At 45.2% G+C, this 19,549-nt stretch overlaps 1 protein-coding gene and 1 long non-coding RNA gene across 6 annotated transcripts in view; one reads left to right on the plus strand and one right to left on the minus strand.

The window, feature by feature from the left end:
- The window catches only part of Znf704 (zinc finger protein 704), a 184,165-nt gene that overhangs the window by 141,588 nt on the left and 23,028 nt on the right, over window positions 1-19,549 (plus strand). For all 4 annotated transcript variants that reach the window (XR_015046792.1, XM_021158282.2, XM_021158280.3 and 1 more), the window contains 2 exons: window positions 2,688-2,791; window positions 6,091-6,317. Coding sequence is in view for 3 of the 4 variants with exons in the window: in XM_021158282.2 (XP_021013941.1) it covers window positions 2,688-2,791; window positions 6,091-6,317 (331 nt within the window). In the remaining variant the exon portion in view is untranslated. The remainder of the gene's footprint in view (window positions 1-2,687; window positions 2,792-6,090; window positions 6,318-19,549) is intronic.
- Window positions 362-18,911, minus strand: LOC110291248 (uncharacterized). Of its 2 annotated transcripts, none has more exons than XR_015046793.1 (3): window positions 18,831-18,911; window positions 15,590-15,687; window positions 362-889 (listed from the first exon to the last, which is right to left on the minus strand). It is a non-coding gene; the product is annotated as an uncharacterized LOC110291248 (long non-coding RNA). The 2 variants fall into 2 exon arrangements; XR_002377543.3 differs by lacking the exon at window positions 18,831-18,911 and adding an exon at window positions 15,949-16,057.

The raw sequence follows: 19,549 nt of genomic DNA on the forward strand, positions 1-19,549 counted from the left end.
TAGATATCCAGGATGGCTGGTTCCTTCCTCAGCCTCCTGACATAAGACAAAACCCTGGCAGCTCCTGTGTCCCGCCAGCAGGCCGCTGCCGATGGACTGGCTCGGCAGGTTCAAGGCCTGACCAGGACATGAACCACATGTGATTACACCACAGTTGCAGACCAGTCAGGCACCGTGCCTGTCTTCAAACTGACCAATCGGGGGGTAGGAAAGACCTCCACAGCTCTCAAAACCCCTTTCTCCTTACTCCTACCCTCTGTAATCATGACCGCATAGGGAGTCTGAGCCTGCACAACACTCGGGGCGCATGAAGGTGCCTCACCCTCCTTCCCTGGTGCTGCATTTCTGTAGTAAACAGCATCACCTTTTGCTGGCTGTAGGGATCCTGTCCACTGTGATGAGTATAAAGCTTGTGCAGCCATAGCTGAGAGTGTATGCAGGGTTTTCTGCTTCTGGGCTGTGCCATTGTCTTGTAAGTTCCCATGGAAGCAATTTTATGGTCCGGGCTCCTGCTTGCTTATACACGTGTTTTTATTTGCCAGGCACTGAAAGAAATAATTTACCTCTTGATGGAGCAGTTTAGGGTGTAAGGACATAGATCCTTGGAGAAGAATTTTACAGGAGTGTTTCAGACGTTCCTTGAATCCAAGTGTACCAGGCGATGGAAACCCGTAATAATCTAGTATCGTTGTAGATATCCGGGAGTCAGACTCATTTTCTGTAAGTTCATGCTGAAACCATTACCAGTGTGTAAGTTGCTTCTCTTGCTGCTATGACAAAAGTACGTGAGGAAACAGCCAGGGGAGCGTGTATTTTGGCCCCGGTTTGAGAGTACAGCCATCTGCAGAGAAGTCGTGCAGAGGAGCTTCAGACAGCGGTCTCATCGTATCTGAAGCAGGAACAGAAACAATAAACGGTTATGCCCAGCAAGCCTTCACCCTTTGGTTAAGTCCACCCTCCAACCATGGACTGTCTCAGCCCACACTTAAGGTACGCCTCTAGCTCAGTTCACCCACTCTGGTAATTTCCTCTCGAGCAGGCTTAGAGGTTTTTTGTTACCGTAAGGATTCTGAGTCCCATCGAGAAGATGAGGTTGACCATCTGAGGTAAACACCCCTCACCCCATCCTGTGCAAGGGAAGAGCCATTCGGCTTTCCTCTCACACCTGTCAGGGTGACAGTCCATCTGCAGCTATGGCTGAGGAATCCTCTGCTGTGCTTCTCCAACATCTTCCCTAATTAGAAGATGTTCATTTTCTGGGAGGGAGTGTCATTTATTTTATGTCGGTGTACTCCAGAAAGTTTTGCCTCTCAGATTTATCTTTTCCATAGAAATAATCTTACACAAGCTGACTCTAGTCACCATGATGGCTATCTTACACATTCATGGTTAACTGGCCAGAATTAAAGGAGAGCAGCCTTCTTGTCTCACTCAGTAACCATAGCTGCTCCCATGCCCCATCGTCCGTGAGTTCATGTGGAAAGTAAAACGAGAACCAGGCATGAGAGCTGAGGAGATGTCTCAGTGGTGAGAGCCCCAGAGCTCAGAGCTGAGGTGATGTCTCAGTGGTGAGAGCCCCAGAGCTCAGAGCTGAGGAGATGGATGGTTCAGTGGTTAGAGCCAGAGGTCAGAGCCCTAGAAAGCTGTGACTCCAGCCTCCAAAGGTATAAATAGGTAATTCTGAGCAAGCCGGCTGGGACCACCCTGTCTCAGTGAATAAGGTAATAGAAGCATAAAGGAAGATTCCCAACATCAACCTGGGAAGTCCACATGCATGCACACTGCCTCTCCACCCACCCACTTACATAAACACTTGCACACACATACATGCACACAGCACACACACTCAGTGTAAAGGGCAGTGGGAGACTCGGGTTTAAACACCCCTCAATGCTTTTGTCGCCTCGTTGCTGTCCTGTCAGTGGAGGCTCGCACTGGTACCAGGGCCATCCAGATACCACTTCTCCCCACCAGCCCCACAGTCACAACCCCACCCCACTCCCAACCACTATTTTTTTCATCTGTATCCTGTCAGTGGTCTTACCACCTCTCTTTTCTGTTCTGCCTTTTCTTTATTCCATCCTTCATGTTGCTAGCTCAGCTTTGTGCCATGGGCATGAGCTATTGAAAGTGTTCAGTGACTCGCACCTCCATGCAGAATAAAGAACAAACATTCCATTGTCTCACAGTGGAGCCAGCTCTGCCCCTCTCCTCTCTCTAGTGTGTACCTCAGGCTACCACTGCTGTAGCAATTAACTTCTCTCCGCTCCCAGGACTCAGTCCTCCTTACCGTCGAATCACCTCAGGAGTTGCTCCTCAGAGACATTTACACCCTGTGGTATCCACTGCTGATGTCCTTCATAGCACTTGCCATGGTCAGAGAGGCTTCTGTTCCTGTTGGTTTGTCTGTCTTATTCAGCATCACTGGTACCTGCAGCAGCAACTTTCTGGCACATCAGCACACTCAATAGGTAGTTGTTGGATGAACAATGAATAAAGGTACCCTCTTCTTCCTGGTGCATATGGCTTCAATTTGATCGTGTGACCTCTTATCCATAAATCAACTGGCAGAACATTGGCTTTTCCTGAGGATTCATTATAAAGTAAATGTGGCAGCCTGTAATGGCTTGCTTGCCCACCGTCGATAGCGTGAGCCCAGACAGACAGCACTTCTTCCTGTTTTACAGAAAATCTTCAGAGGAACTGGACATGGACAAGGTGACTGCAGCCATGGTATTGACCAGCTTGTCAACCAGCCCTTTGGTCCGAAGCCCTCCTGTGCGGCCTAATGGTGAGTCTGGAGTATGGAATGTGCCCATTAGCTCCAAGAGCAAGGCCTCTCTCTCTCCTAGGACTCTCATTCCTCCCAATAAACAGTTGGTTTCAAATTGAAGAATATGCGGGAAGTAGAGACCCTGGGCCGTCAGCCTCCCCCGCTCCTCTCCCTTACACCCCAGGATACTGATGTGCTCACCTACACAGCTCACAGACACTGAGTTCTACCACTTGATTACTCTGTTTCAGGACATATCTGTGCAGTACTTATGTGCCTTTTTCCTCAGGAAACCGGAGAATGGTCTAACAAACTTGTCTTCCCAGCATCATTTCCTTTTGATTGTACCAGTGAGCACACTGAAGGTTGAGTAGTTTGTAGAAGCATTACCATACACTTCATAACCAAAGAGAATTACTTAGTCCATTCACAAACTCACTGTATACTTATCAGATGCCACCTAGAAGATTTGAACATATCAACAGAATAGAAATAGTGGCCGTACTTCTAGGGACTGTGCAGTCTCCTGGGGAGAAGACTGTCAGTCACGGCCTTGTTAATAGCTAGTACATTGACTGAGCACAGACTTGCTGTCTGCTGCTTGCTCTATGTCATCGTATGTCTACCAACAAGTGTATGCAGTTCTCTTGTCACTGCTTTACAGAGAAGTAAGCCAAGGCATGTGTGGCTTGACGTAGAAATGACCGTACTACATTTCTAGGTCCTATCTGCTTCATTCCAGATCTGCCTTTCTAATCAGGCTTCATTTAATCTGCACTTCATTTAATTTAGTCAGGAAAGCAGACAGCGGGAGCTGGAGTTGGATGGATGATACTAGGCACTTTATCATGACAGGTCCTGCATACCTAAGGTGATCCACACAGAGAGGGGAAAGTTTGGATTAGGACAGCAGGCAGCATGTGTGTAAGTGTGTGCATTTAAATACAGACATACACAGATGAACTTACATGCACTGCATAGGCACAGGCATTGAGATGAAGTAGCCATTCTTGCTTAGTGGCCTTTGGGAGCCTCTTGGCAAATACCCAGATTTGCCTTTCTCATCTAGGCAGCGTGGCTGGAGGTAAAACTGGGGTAGCCCACAAACCATTCTAGGAATGAGTTTGAATACCATACAATTGTTTTTTAAAAAATTGAGAACATTTCTATTGATACTTTGTATTTAAAGGTTAAAATTAAAGTAAACCTTTTGATTCTTCAATTGCAAATTTCTGTTAGCTCAGCAATAAGAGTATGCCAGTGCTCATTTGTGGTTAAAAAACACACACACAACTATTTACCTAGGCATGACGGCACCCGCCACTAATCCCAGCACTGAAGGGGCAGCAGTCTCTGTGAATTGATGAGGCAGCCTGGTCTACACAGAGACCCTGCCTGCCTCAAAATAAACAAGTATATAAATAAAAACTTTAAAAAAATAACTACCTAAGTGCTAAATGTGATGTCTCCCACTGGTTTTCAAAAGGAAGCTAATTTTTAAAGCAAGGGAAGCAATTTATAATAACAAAATCACGAGTTTGGGTGGGAGGATAGTCGTTCTCCAGAATTGTGGTGTATCAGTGAGTAGGGGAACCTGTTGTGATGTTCTCCTGTGCCTGCCTGAGACGGGTTGTTCCATTAGGAGGTCTTTGGCTTACACTCCCTTGGGTGCTGTAGCCCAGGGAACACTCTGCAATGGCCCTTTCTGAATCGCTTCGGCCTCCCGGTGAAAGAGTGAAGAATTCAAGCTGGTAAGCCGACGCGACACGCTGCTGTAGTGCACTGTGAGAATTGCTAGTTTTCAAAAGCAGTTCAGCTGCTCCGTTGTGATGTGGTAGCATGTGTATCCAGCACTGTCACTTTGATTTTTGTGCGGTAGGGTATGCGAGGAAGTCATTGGTTTTCACGCCTTGTGCTAGTTTTAGGAGGTCACCGTATTCAGCCATCAGTCTGCAGGAAGGAGACTCGAAGTCACTTTGATACTTGCAAAGTGCAGGTATGCAGAAATGACCATTTAATTCTGGCAGAGGTTTACCACCACGAAATGGCAGCTTCTGTAGAACTTCAGCTCTAAACCTAGTGACTTCTACTCAACTTTTAGCTTTGTGTAGTTGAGGAATTTGCTGGAAATCTATAATTAATTAGGTAAGGGTCATGATTTCCCACAAATGCTAGTCTACTAGTCATCTTTACTGCATTAGTAATTACACAGACATTGATAGTATTTTTTAATGAGGCATTTTGGGATTTTTTTTTCCTCCTCCCCCCTCATAATTAGTTTTAATATATTCGTGGTGCACATAAATATGGAAGAGAAACTACCCAGAAAAAAAGTAGTTTATGTAAGTGCTAATTAAGTTTGGGCATCTTGAAAGATAAAGTAAATCTGTAGTGACTAAAGCCCCTCCTCTGACATTAGCAGGAAGTAATCTCTGTCAGACTACCTATAGTTCGTTTGGGCATCGGTCTGGTCAGTAGGCATTGCCAGTAAACCCTGATGCCATCCAGCTCTGCCACAGAGATAAGGATGTTCACAGTGGAGGACCTACATGCTCTGCAAGACCAAGGGCCACTATCAGACCAATTCTAGCCTTGGCCAGCCAGGTTCATTTCCTAGGTAGAGAGCAGGCAGATGAGTGCCCTAAGGTCTAGGGGGGATTGGAACTCAGGGTGTGTAAGCAGAAATGGGGACTGATAAGTGTGAAGGAGGAGACTAATAATTGGGGGCCAGAGGGAAAGGGGAAATTAGAGTGAGGGGTCATGACCCTGATATATGAAAATGCCATCACAAAGCTCTGTATACTGACTTTGACAATTAAGTTTAAAGGGATATAAAAGCAGTCAGAATCTAAGGCCCTATTATGTGTTTTCATCAGTAGTGGGAACTTGCTTTAGATGCCTATCTAGAAATTACCATTTCTCACAGAATTTTTGTCTACTTTCTTATGCATATATCCTAAGAACCGTAGTTATATGAGTAATGCCATTTTTAAATTGGGATGGGGAGGAGCAGGGTGGAGGCTTGCTGGCCAGATAGTTTGGGAAGCTACCATGGGCAGTCTCCCACTCAGAAGCACTTCAGCCAGCAAACCAGAGGCGCACAGTTGGTGAACAAGAAGTAATGATTATTTTCTTGTTCTTGTATGATCTCCACCAATTCCAAGGAAGGAGCCTCACACTAGAATGCTCACTGAGAGCACAGACAGTGTGTTGCAGTGTGGCTAGAACAACTGCTTAGAAAGAACCGTGTGACTGGGGTGGGTGAAGACAGAGCCCCTTTCCCGGAGGCTCTCACTTGCTGTCCCCTGTGTTCACAGAGGGTCTCAGCGGGTCCTGGAAGGAAGGTGCACCATCCAGCAGCAGCAGCAGCGGCTACTGGAGCTGGAGCGCTCCGAGTGACCAGTCCAACCCATCCACGCCCTCTCCACCACTGTCAGCTGACAGCTTCAAGCCCTTCCGCAGCCCCGCTCCACCTGACGATGGCATTGACGAGGCAGACGCCAGCAACCTGCTCTTCGATGAGCCCATTCCCAGGAAGAGAAAGGTAGGTGTGCTGTGCACTGCGTTGTGCACCCAAGGTCCTGGTATGCAGTCTCACCCCATGCCTGGTCTTAGCGGTCTCTGACATTGCAGATTCCCCAATTAAAGCCAAAACCGACTGAAACCTCCATGTCTGTGTCCCATCCGACATGTGTGCTCCATCTGTGTATACATTGTCTAACACCCTTACCTTTCTTGGAAGCTGAAATACTGAACTGAGGCTTCCTGTGGGTGCATGCTCTTAAAATACAGTATTTTTTTCTTTTCTGCTTCTGTTAGCCCAAAAGCGTTTGTTCATTTTATACAGCTAGATAGAAGAGCTACATAAAAGCTAACATATAAACATGTCTACTTCATCCCCAAAATTATGTTTACCAAACACAAATGTAAAGAATAGCTAAATAGATGAATAGATTAGAGCTCATTAGACTGACTGACCATACATGTGTCGGTCCTCACAGTAGAGCTCTGTAGAGACCAAGGTCCCAGGATACATTTGTTCCATAGCCCTGCAGTCCACCAGAGCTGCCATCCAGATCCACAGCCTCTTCATTCTCTTCAGGAATCTTTCATTTACTGTCACCATGTTCTGGGTTTCCGGTTTTTTAACATTATTTATGCTGTGTGTTGTGTGTTTGTTTGTGTATATAGAAGTTAGACAACAGCTTGTGGGAGTTGGTCTCTCTTTCACTATGTGGGTTCTAGGAATTGAACTCAGATTTGGCAGCAAGTGCTTTTACCCACCTACATCATTCTCACGGACCTGTCACCCTCTGTTTTATAGAAGCATTTTTATTTCATAGACTGCAACACTGCTACTAAATCTAGGGAACACTTCAGCATTGTTTGAAAGTTATGTGAAGCTGTGATTTTTTTTTTAATGCTAGTTTTTAATTTTATATGGGTGTCATCATTCTTAAATATGACTCATAAACAAGGCAAACTGCAGCCCCAAGGATGTAGTCAGCCTTGTCCTCCCCTGAATGTGGTCCAGCATCCTCTCTGCTTCCCTTGGCATCACTCACAGTGTGCAGCAGTGAGCACTACCATGGCTCTCTCTGGGTATGCCCTGAGGATAGGGCCATCCACCAGAAAGGAGGGCCTTTGTGCAGTATCCTGCTGTTCCCAGAAGCAGGGTCCTGCCTGAAGAGTCCATCTTATGCAAGGGCACTCTGCGAGACACTTGGACCCATGGATAGAATACACAGAGAGAATACACAGCAGTGTGGAGCTGAACTCTTGTTTAGCCTGCCATTTCCAGGGATTCTAAGCAAACAGTCCTGACTCATAAGTATGGCCAGTGTTGTGGCAAGACCTCAGACATAGAACAGGGGCCCTCTAGTGCTTCCAAACTGCATTAATGAATTAATTGATCAATCACCTATCAGAGATCAGTTTGTATGTTTTATAGAACTGAAAGTCATATTCTTCCCTGGTCAGGCTGCATTGGACTGGCTCGGGTAGGCTATCCACATACCTCAGCAAAATTAGCAAACAGTTGCATCACCAGAGGAAAAAATGGGAGCTTCCCCACAGCATGGGTACAGGACTTGACAGGCAAGCGTGTGGACTAGAGTTCAGATCGTCAGAATCCTTAGAAGATGGACACAGCTTCCAGAGTCTCAGTGCTTCTATGATGGAGATGAGAGAATCTCCAAAACCTCACAAGCTAGATACACAGAACTGACACCCAGGGTGTCCTCTGACCTTCAGGCACGTGCGTGCGTGCACACACACACACAAACACACCACTTATTTGAAGACCATAGGCTTCATTTACAAAATGCTCAGTGTGGACACAAATGGGTTGTTTAGAACTAGGTGTTTTCTTCTAGACTCAGCCTTCCCCACAGTGATAAAGGAACTGATGGCGCCATGTTGTGCGGCCTTGACCATTTGTATCTAAACTTACTTTGAGTAGTTTAAAAAGAAAATAGGACAGCTGCTCTTCACCCTGCTGTTTAGTGAACTAATATTTATTGAGCACCATAGGCAAAATGCTGAACAGCCTGGAAGCAGGGCACAAGAGCTGGTTCATTCATTCACTGAGAGCTGGGTGTGCACAGGTTGGTGTGTGAAGGGACTAGAATAGCTTTAAACGCTGTCTTCAGTTGTTGCAGGATGCAAGCTCTGCCATTACAGGTACTGTACATTTCAAACCACGTCTCAACGGTCTCTACAGAACTCATTGTAGTACTCGCAATGCCAACTTCTTCTGTCTCAGTCTCTCATACCCTTCTGATCTGGGCTGAATGACTCCCACCAAAGAGGGCATCTATTCTGTCATCAACACATTGGTGACTTAAAAATATACATCAGCATTTGCACGTTCACCCAGGGAGCTTCAAGAAATGTACCTCTCGGGCATCAAAGAAATCTCAGAATTTGCCATAAAAGATGGGAACTCCAACTGTACACACTGACAACCAGGGTAGCACCACCACCCAGGAGAAGAGAAAAAGGAATGTTCCTTGGCATGTCTGTGTTTAAGGATGCACTTTAGCAACCTGCGTGCATTAGGTCGGTAATCATGGGGGATGAGAACTGACTACCAATGGAAAGGATATAAGCCTATGAAATAACTAGTTTGTCTGGGCAGACAGTCTGTTTTGTTGATGGAACTTCCTAATTTCTTGCCTGTTCTTTTAGATTCTTACTGTCCACTTGAAATCAACAGTCATTTGCAGTAGAGGTTGTTATCTAGTGGAGGTTGTTTGAGAACCTTCTACTCCCAGAGTGACTGGTAGGCTGTGAGTCACTGTAATGAGAGGTGAGCGGGTGTGAGGATCCGCTGAATGTGGGGTCAGCACTGCCCTCTGTGGGGTTTTCATCTCAACTGTGTGCTGACACGTGAGTGGGTCCTGTACTGTGGCCCGTCACTCAGAACGTTTGGAAGCACCTAGACCATGTCAAATGATCCCCAGTCCATCCCCCAGCCACTGCTCTGAGACCCTAAGAAAGCCAGCTTGACCCTCGAGATGGCACCTTTTTGTAAACCTGGTAATGCGCCCTCACACCTTGAGGGACAGTTGTGAAGTTATTAAATGTGATTCCACATACGAGAGCATGCACTCTTTTAACAGACATTCATTCCCTAGGCTGTAAACACAGCAAGAGAACTGTTCACTGCACATAGGTATGGGTCATGATTGCGGACACCATCGGCTCTATCTGACCTGCTAACACTCACATTAGGAAGTTCAAAGTGTGCAGTGCTTTGCACAGACACATATTATCTGATAATCACTACATTTACATGTTTTGTCACAGTTTATCAGATGTTTATAAATGCAGCTTTTCATTTAATCGTACCCACAGTTTTTGGTACAACCTGATTCCCACTTTGCAGAAGCAAGTGATTACATTTGTATGAATTGCCCAAGGTTGTTTATATTGTGACAGAAATACAGTGAGCTTAGCATAAATAATAGAGGCTGCTTGTGAGCAAGATGAGTTAAAGAATCCACAGAGGCGAATGGCATGTGGGCAGCCTAGTCAATGGCCCGGTGGGAGCTGAGGCCGAAGAGGGACTCTACTCATTCCTCAGCCACAGCAGTGAAATGTGAGAGAGGCACCAGGCCATCCTGGCTCTGCACATCAGTTGGCCAGCTTTGGGAGGGCAGAATCTAGCAGACTTTTTTCCTCTGTTTTTTTTTTTTTTAATTAGATTTTATTAGATATTTTCTTTATTTACATTTCAAATGCTATTCGGAAAGTTCCCTATACCCTACCCCTGCCCTGCTCCCCTACCCACCCACTCCCACTTCTTGGCCCTGGCATTCCCCTGTACTGGGGCATATAAAGTTTGCTAGATCAAGGGGCCTCTCTTCCCATTGATGGCCCACTAGGCCACCTTCTGTTACATATGCAGCTAGAGATACGAGCTCTGGGGGTACTGGTTAGTTCATATTGTTGTTCCACCTATAGGCTTGCAGACCCCTTCAGCTCCTTGGGTACTTTCTTTAGCTTCTCCATTGGGGTCCCTGTGTTCCATCTTATAGATGACTGTGAGCATCCACTTCTGTGTTTGCCAGGCACTGGCATAGCCTCATATGAGACAGCTCTATCAGGGTCCCTTCAGCAAAATCTTTCTGGCATATGCGATAGTGTCTGGGTTTGGTGGCTGATTATGGGATGGATCCCCAGGTGGGGCAGTCTCTGGATGGCCCATCCTTAGTCTTAGTTCCAAACTTTAGTGAGGTAACCCAATCACAAAAGAAGTTACTAGATATGCACTCACTGATAAGTGGATATTAGCCCAGAAGCATAGAACACCCAAGGTACAATCTTCAAAACACAAGAAAATCAAGAAGAGGGAAGACCAATGGGTGGATACTTCATTCCTCCTTAGAATAGGGAAGAAAATACCCATGAAAGGAGTTTCCTCTGGTTTCAAATAGATTGTTTCCGAACTACTATGGAATGTGATTGGGACTCTGAGAAGATGCAGTTCCTGTCATGACCACGAGGTGATGCAATGACCCAAAGTATGGGCACTATGGTACTCTCCAGAGAAAACCAATTCTGTAGAAGGCTAGAAGTTAACTACCAATTCCAAAAGACCTTCTGGAAAGTCAGATTCCTGGTTCTGTCATATTTAGGTATGATGTTCTGTGTATTCTGAAGTTGGGGTGTGTCACCTCTGGTGTTTCAGCCTGCTATCTGAAAAATAAAAATGGAGGTACCATCCTGATGTACCTGTTGTGAGGATTGCATGAAAAGAGGAGAGAGAAATAGTATGCACCCAGCAACGCTGTGCTGTGTTGTGCTGTGCTTTCACTCTTGGATGCTGAGTGAGTCGGGAGCTTAGGAACCCTAGGCATAGAGACAAGATGCCATGGGCCTGATCCTGTATTGATAGATCAGTGCTGAATGGCTCACGGTGACTGTGAGCCCCTCAGTCACCCAGTGCACTTTTGGGGTTAATGTGAGAAAACTCACTGCAATGGTGTGAGTTTGGGTAGCTCTGGCAGATTCTGGACCAGCAACAGTATCCCAGAGGCACTTATAAATCCTGGTTTTCATCACTTTCACTTGGTTCGTAGGTGTGGTGACCATGGACAATTTTACTGGGGGTTGGTTGGAGGGGAGCTTGAATCAAAGCAGGAAGCTGTAAGCTAACACAGGAGTTTCCGTAGCTGTGTGGTCTTTAACCATGAGTTAAGCATTTGCTGCACTCTGCATTTTTTATCTTTGGGGCTTATACTTATCTCCCAAAACACACAGATCTACAAAACTCATGAGTATAATGTGTTGTTTTAAACAAAATCCCAATTGTTCAATTTTGCCAATGAAAACTTGGGAGCCAGATGCTGCCGATGCTGGAGTTAAAGCCTGCTAGCTCAGACAGGTAGAGAAGCAGCCACTGACCTTCCTCCTTAGTGGACCTCCCAAAACTGAGTGTCCTCCCTTCTACTTCCTGTGCATCTGCCTATCAGGACTCCTACTGACTCCCTCTTACTATGTCTTTTTGTTAATAATCACATATTCGCTCCCTGTCAAATGCCTCTTGACCCATGGTTGATTTTACTTAATCTTGTTTACAGTATACAAGCAAAATGTTCCTGGATTAAAAGTGTGTGTTAGGGTTGAGCTACACCACAACTAGAAATGTTTTTCCAATAAATAACATAATCTCGGGGTCCACAGTGTGGTTACATATCCTGAAACAATGGTGTCCACCTGCATCGTGAACTCTACAGTGTTCATTCCTAATCTGCTTCTCAGGAGCAGGAAGGTCTCCCAAAGGAGTGCTGTGCAGAAGCGGTCCCAATGAGGACAGTGTGTGACCACATCAACCCCACAGGTACACTGGGTGATAGAAAGGCTCACCACCCTGAGCCACTCGGCACTGACGTATCAATACGTATCAGGATGGAGGCAAGTGTTCTATTGTCTCCATACCTAGGGTTCCCTAGCCCCCCACCCGCCCAGCATCCAAGGCACAGCACAGCACAGCACAGCACAGCAAGCATTAGCAGCATTCATGGCTCTTCCATCTTTTCATCTATATGTGTTTCTCTGGAACGACACATCATCAGGAAGAGCAGCAAACAGTTAACCAGGAGAGGAAGAGCACAGATCAGAGCCCTGGGCGCCCAGAATCCAGGGTGGGCCAGCCATGTGGTCCCTAGGTTGAGGGTGCTGGAGCACTGAGGACCTCAGACATCATCTACAGTCATCCTAACCATCCAATCTCACCTAGGAGGCAACAGGACAAAATGTACTTCTAGAATCCATGGATTAAGAAAATAGTTGACTAGGGATTCTTAGTAACTCAGGAACCGTCAGGCCGCACGTTTACCTCTATCCTGGACAGGCCACCACCAGTAAATTCCTATCACTGCAATGCCAGCCATGGTGGGACTGACTGAGGGAAAGTGGAAGGATGTAGGGTTCGTACAAGGTCCTAAGTTCTGGCAACAGGAATGAATGCTCACTCGTTGCCAGTGGAAATGCAAAATGTGGTATAACTACTTTGAAAACTAGTTTGGCAATTTCCTACAAGTTAATTATGTGCTAAGCATACAACCCAGGAACTCTACAGTTGCATCTGTATTTACCTAAGAGAAAAGAAAATGCATGTCCACAAAAAGACTCCTAGACAAAGGTTCATTGCGGCTTTATTCATTATCACCCCAACCGGAAGCAACGCAGATGTCTGCCAGCAGGCATGTGAAAGAGGAGACTGGTGTATTCATAGTCGAATACCACACTACCAAAAACGAGAAAAGCTACCAATGCGCAGAGCAGTGGGCCACTGTCAGAATGTCAGCGTGTCGTGGGGATTCAGCCACAGGAGACTGCATTGTGTGTATGCTGTGCACAGGGAAGTCTTGATTGTTCTTTGTTTTTAAGACAGCCTTACTTCAAGACCAAGCTATCCTCGAGCTCACTGTGGAGCTGAGGATGGCCTTGACTGACTTTGTCTACCTCCCAAGTGTGCCTATGTGTTTATACAATGCTGGAGATGGAGCCCACGGCCCCTCTTCTCAGCTTCATATGTCAGACTTCCTCCAAGTCTGGGTAGGGAATCTCCCATGCCTCCTCTCCCAGAGTCCTCTCTGTCTGGAAGTCCCACCTTACTCTTCTGCCTTTTGCTCTAGGCCATAGGCTTCTCATTTTAACCAATCAGAATGTGCCTTAGGCAGGCAAGGGAGGACAGAGCCACATCTTCACACAGTGTACAAAACCATCACCTCAGCACTAGGCCACTGTGCTACAGTGGTGTTCTTATGACCTCTAGACTATTAATTCAGTGTAAGCTAAGCATGTCATATCATACTTCAAAATCAAGCCATGCCCCTCCACCTGGAATGGAAAGCTACCGCTGCCAGCCACCCTGTTCGTCTTGTGATCGGGAAAATAGAAGGCACTCCATATATCCCAAGTATGAAACCATTTTAAAATAGCACTGTGGCCGGGTGTGGTGCTCAAGCCTTTAATCTCAGCACAGTCTGGGGAGGGGGCATATAGGCAGACATATCTCTGTGAGAGCCTGGTCTACACAGTAAGTTTCAGGACAGGCAGAACTGCATAGTAAGACCCTATCTTGGGGTGGAAAATAGGATTGTGAGTCAGGATTTGTGGCACGGGCCTGTTGTTCCAGTACTCAATAGGCTGAGGCAGGAGGATCTCAAGTTCAAGACCAGCCTGGGCTACATAGCAAAGTACTAACTCAAAAAGATAAATAAATAAATAAATAAAAAGATTGAGAGCTGAGGTCAAAGGGGGTGTCACCAGCACCGGGGCACTTAGTCTTCCAACCAGCCATACAGTTGTGGAATCTCCAGAATTTCTCTTTAACCCACGAGCAGATAACCGAAGAGCCTGCCAGGAAACATCTACACACCTCACGTGGGACAGTGTTAAAATTCCGAGTCTGCAATTGTCTGGAGTGCCCAGCTCTCCTGGAACTGTTGTAATATTAGCTGAGGTAGGAGGTACAAGTTCCCGCTAATAGGGGCCTCCTCTCCCCTTCCTCTGTCCTTCGGCTGCTCCCTATAAAGAGGGCCTGTCTGCGAGACTTCAGGTCAGCTGACAGGACTTTGATGTTCAACAAAATCACTTTGGACTGGGGGTGAATTTTCAGCTGTTGCCCATGCCTTTGTGGGAAGCACATCTGTTGGCGCCCTAAGGAGGGGCCAGCGTTGAGCACAGATAGGCCGTTCACACTTGGTTGCTGTGACTTGGCCAGGAGCTGCTTGGTTTGGCTTCCTCCAGACAGCTTGGCCCACGCAGCATTTTGGCCGTTGTTTATTTAGCTATTTTTTCCTCCTCCTGTGGCTTGCTTTGCTCTGCCAGAGCAGCAAGTAGTCAGTTTGTGGACAGAGGTTGATTTCAACTGGATAGAGTGAATATATTGAAAAGAATTAAGCTTCCATTAAGTGGCTCTGGCCTAGGGAAGCGGACCCTTGGCTTGCGTAGAGCAAAGCTGCCCAAGCCCATTGAAGCTGCGACAAACCTCCCCTCATGTTTGCTTGTCTCCAGATTTAGGCAGGCTCTATTAGTCAAGTCAGGTTCAGTTTGCTTTGGTTTTGTTGGCAGGATCTCACTATATAGTCCTGCCTGGTCTGGAACTCCCTATGTGGACCAACATGGCTTCAAACTCACAAGAGATTCACATACCTCTGCCTTCTGAGTGCTGGGAATAAGAAAGTGTGCCAGGTTGCCCAGATGAGACATAATTTGTATAAGTTAAGAATAGATAGCAATGGATCTCAATATAGATTGTTCACCAAGCATGCTCAGGGCCCTCAGTTCAAACCCTCAGCACCAGCAAAAGCCAAGAAACATACCAGCAAAAACGCCAAAAATAGGATACTTTTTAAATTTTGAAATTAACATAAAATATAATTTTTCCCAGTTTTTTGATTGGTTGGGGTTTGTTTGTTTGAGACATAGTCTCTCTACATAGCTCTAGCTGTCCTGGGCCCCCTATGTAGACCAGGCTGGCCTCTTGGGTGCTGGGATTAAAGGCCCAGTATTTGCTTTATAAAGTTTTAGTATCATTTTTGCTTTATGCTTGGTTGCTTTCACCCTCACTAGCAAATCCATTCCTTCATTGGCATTAGAGCCCATTTCTTCAGGATTCCAGGTTCTAGTGAAGACCCATTGTGACATGTAGCCTTTTAAACAGAGAAACTTATGGATTCTTACTAGACTTTCTGTTCATAGCCAACCATTACTGGATTAGCTGGACACCGCAGCCTGTTTATTTTTGTGTGTATGACTGTTTCATCTGCATGTATGTACATAAACCATGTGTACACTTACTCTTGGCAGAGGTAAGAAGCGGGTGTCAGATCCCTGGAACTACAGTTACGCATGGTTCTGAGGCACCATATGGATCCTGGGAATCAAGCCTGGGTGGTCTGCAAGAACAAGCACTCTTAACTATCCAGACACAGAAGTGTTGCAACTGGTTCTCTACACCCATACTTCACCTATTTTTGCAATCCTGCCCTCTTTCTTCCACTTCTAGGAAGACTCTGCTAATGGGGAGATGTTTTTGAGAAACTCTGGGACTGGACCAAGCTTATTCCGATATTCTGCAGGTCCTCCTGTTTCACTCCACCCCCTCTTCTCAGTTCCTTTTTATTGTGTAATCTAAAACTGTCTCTGCTTAAATCTACCTTAAAACCTTGCTCATCCATCCAGTCTGGGCTGGGTGCCCTGAGCAGACCTTGAGCATGAACTCCACAGCCAGTCCCACAACACCCAGAGGAAGCTTCACTCCCAGGAGCTCTAACACGCCCAAGATCATAGAATCCCAGGATCCCAGAATCATAGGATCACAGAGACAGCTGAACTCTGAGGAGTTCTGACACAAGCAGGATCACAGGAAGGACAGGTTCCAGGTTACTTGGCATCATCAGAACCCAATTCTGTCACCATAGCAAGTCCTGGATACCATCACACTAGAAAAACAAGATTTGAATCTAAAATCACTTCTCATGATGATGATAGAGGACTTTAAGAAGAACATAAATAACTCCCTTAAAGAAATACAGGAGAACAAAGGTAAACAGCTAGAAGCCCTTAAAGAAGAAACACGAATGTCCCTTAAAGAATTACAAGAAAGTACAATCAAACAGGCAAAGGAAATGAACAAAATCATTTAAGATATAAACATGGAAATAGAAACAATAAAGAAATCCAAAGGGAGACACCCCTGGAGTTAGAAAACATAGATCAAGCATCACCAACAGAATACAAGAGATAGAAGAAAGAATCTCAGGTGCAGAAGCTACCATAGAAAACATTGACACAACAGTCAAAGAAAATGCCAAATACAAAAGGCTCCTAATGGAAAATATCCAGGAAATCCAGGACACAATGAGAAGACCAAACCTAAGGAAGAGAGAGAGAAGATTCCCAACTTACAGGGCCAGTAAATATTATCTTCAACAGAATTATAGAAGAAAACTCCCCTAACCTAAAGAAAGAGATGCCCATGAACATACAAGAAGCCTACAGAACTCCAAATGGACCAGAATGATAATCTCATCACATAATAATCAAAACACTGAATTACTGAACAAAGAATATTAAAAGCCATAAGGGAAAAAGGTCAAGCAACATATAAAGGCAGACCTATCAGAATTACACCAGACTTCTCACCAGAGACTATGAAAGCTAGAAGATTGTGGACAGATGTTATACAAACCCCAAGAGAACACAAATGTCAGCCCAGGCTTCTATACATAGCAAAACTCTCAATTACCATAGATGGAGAAACCAAAGTATTCCATGACAAAACCAAATTTACACAAATCCAGCCCTACAAAGGATAACAGGTGGAAAACAACACAAGGAGGGACATTATACCCTAGAAAAAGCAAGAAAGTCATCTTTCAACAAACCCAAAAGAAAATAGCCACACAAACATAATTCCACCTCTAACAACAAAAGTAACAGGAAGTAACAATCACTTTCCCTAAATATCTCTTAACATCAATGGGCTCAATTCCTCAATAAAAAGACCTAGGCTAACAGACTGGACATGTAAACAGGACCCAGCATTCTGCTACATACAGGAAATGTACCTCAGTAATAAAGATGGGATACTCCCTCAGAGTAAAAGGCTGGAAAACAATTTTCTAAGCAAATGGTCCCAAGAAAGAAGCTGGAGTAGCCATTCTAGTATCAAAGAAAATCAACTTTCAACCAAAAGTTATCAAAGAGATAAGGAAGGACACTTCATACTGGGCAAAGGAAAAATCTACCAAGATGAACTCTCAATTCTGAATATCAATGCTCCAAAAACCCCACATTCATAAAAGAAACTTTAGTAAAGCTCAAAGCATACACCCCACACATTAATAGTGGGAGACTTCAACACCCCACTCTCAGCATTGGACAGATCCTGGAAATAGAAACTAAGCAGAGACACAGTGAAACTAAGAGAGGTTATGAAGCAAATGGATCTAAGATATTTATAGACCATTTCACCCTAAAGCAAAAGAATATACCTTCTTCTCAGCATCTCATGGAACCTTCTCCAAAACTGACCATTGACAAAATAGGCCTCAGCAGATACAAGAAGATTGAAATAATCCTGTGCACCTTATAAGACCACCATGGACTAAATAGCAACAAAAACAACGAACGAAAAGCCCACATACACATGGAAGCTGAGCAATGCTCTACTTGATGATAACTTGGCCAAGGAAGAAATAAAGAAAAAATTTAAAGACTTTTTAGAATTTAATGAAAATGAAGACAACATACCAAAACTTATGGGACTCAATGAAAGCAGTGGTAAGAAGAAAATTCATAGCTCTGAGTGCCTCCAAAAAGAAACTAGAGAGAGCACACACTAGCAGCTTGACAGCACACCTACAAGCTCTAGAACAAAAGGAGGCAAATTCACCCAAGAGGAGTAGACATCAGGAAATAATCAAACTCAGGGCTGAAATCAACCAAGTGGAAACAAGAAGAACTATTCAAAGAATCAACCAATCAAGGAGCTGGTTCTTTGAGAAAATCAACAAGATAGATAAACCCTTAGCTAAACTAACTAGAGGGCACAGGGACAGTATCCTAATTAACAAAATCAAAAATGAAATATAGTTGGGTCCATGATAGTGAATATAAAGGCAGGGGCAAGAAACTGCCAGCTCAGATTTTCAATCACAGCACAAAACAGAGAGAGCACCAGGCTTTGAAGACTCAAAAAATCCCCCCACCACCACTGTCATACTTCCTCCACTGGGACTATACCTCCTATCTTAGGGTTTACTGCTGTCAACAGACACTATGACCAAGGCAACTCTTGTTTGTTTGTTTGTTTTTTCATTATTAATAATTATATTATTTATTATTTTATTTACATCCCAAATGTTGCCCCCTCCCAGAGTTCTTCCCCCAACCTCCCTCCTCTTCGCCTATGAGAGGGTGACCCCCTCCAGTGCCCCTCCTTCCTGGGTCATCAAGTCTCTACAGGATTAAGCACATTCTCTGCTACTGACAAGGCAACTCTTCCAAGAACAACATTTAACTGGGGCTGGCTTACAGGTTCAGAGATTCAGTCCATTATCATCAAGGCAGGAGCGTGGTAACATCCAGGCAGGCATGGCACATGAGGAGCCAACAGTTGTACATCTTGATCGGAAGGCAGTTGGAAGACTGAGTCTTCTGCACTGGGCAGAGCTTCAGAGCCCACCCCCACAGTGATGCACTTCCTCCAACAAGGCCACACCTCCTAATAATGCCACTTCCCGTGAGCCAACGGATTTAAACCACCACACCTCCTCAGCCTATCCTAACAGCTCAATCAACTGAGAAACCAAGTATCCCAGCACCTGACCCGACGGGGGCCATTTTCACTCTTAAACAGCCACAGGGGTTAACTTAGCTAAGCCCCATTACCAGCCTAAAGACTGGTATGATGACTATCTTTTTGCATGTGTGTTACAGCTTGAGTGTGATGCTCTCAGCTCGTCTACACACACCGTTTTCCAAGAAGCTTATGTGTGAAGACTTGCTCTGCAGCTTGTAGTCATTCAGAAGTCTTTTTTTTTTTTTAACCCATTGAGTCTAATTAGCTTTGCCCAAATTTGCATGGGTGTGGAGCCATCTACTCTTGTGTGGTTGTGCCAACCAGAAGCCACAGACTCCCCCTTGTCCAGCAGCCTGCCACTCTCAGTAACTTCTCTGCTAGAGGCAGGATCCCATTCACTTGGCAGTGTTGACTGGCTTGATCTTGGGCACGTCTTCTACAGCAGCCTCACA

Source organism: Mus caroli, unplaced genomic scaffold (assembly GCF_978045245.1).
Source record: "Mus caroli unplaced genomic scaffold, Mus_caroli_1 scaffold_3, whole genome shotgun sequence".
Classification (NCBI taxonomy): domain Eukaryota; kingdom Metazoa; phylum Chordata; class Mammalia; order Rodentia; family Muridae; genus Mus; species Mus caroli.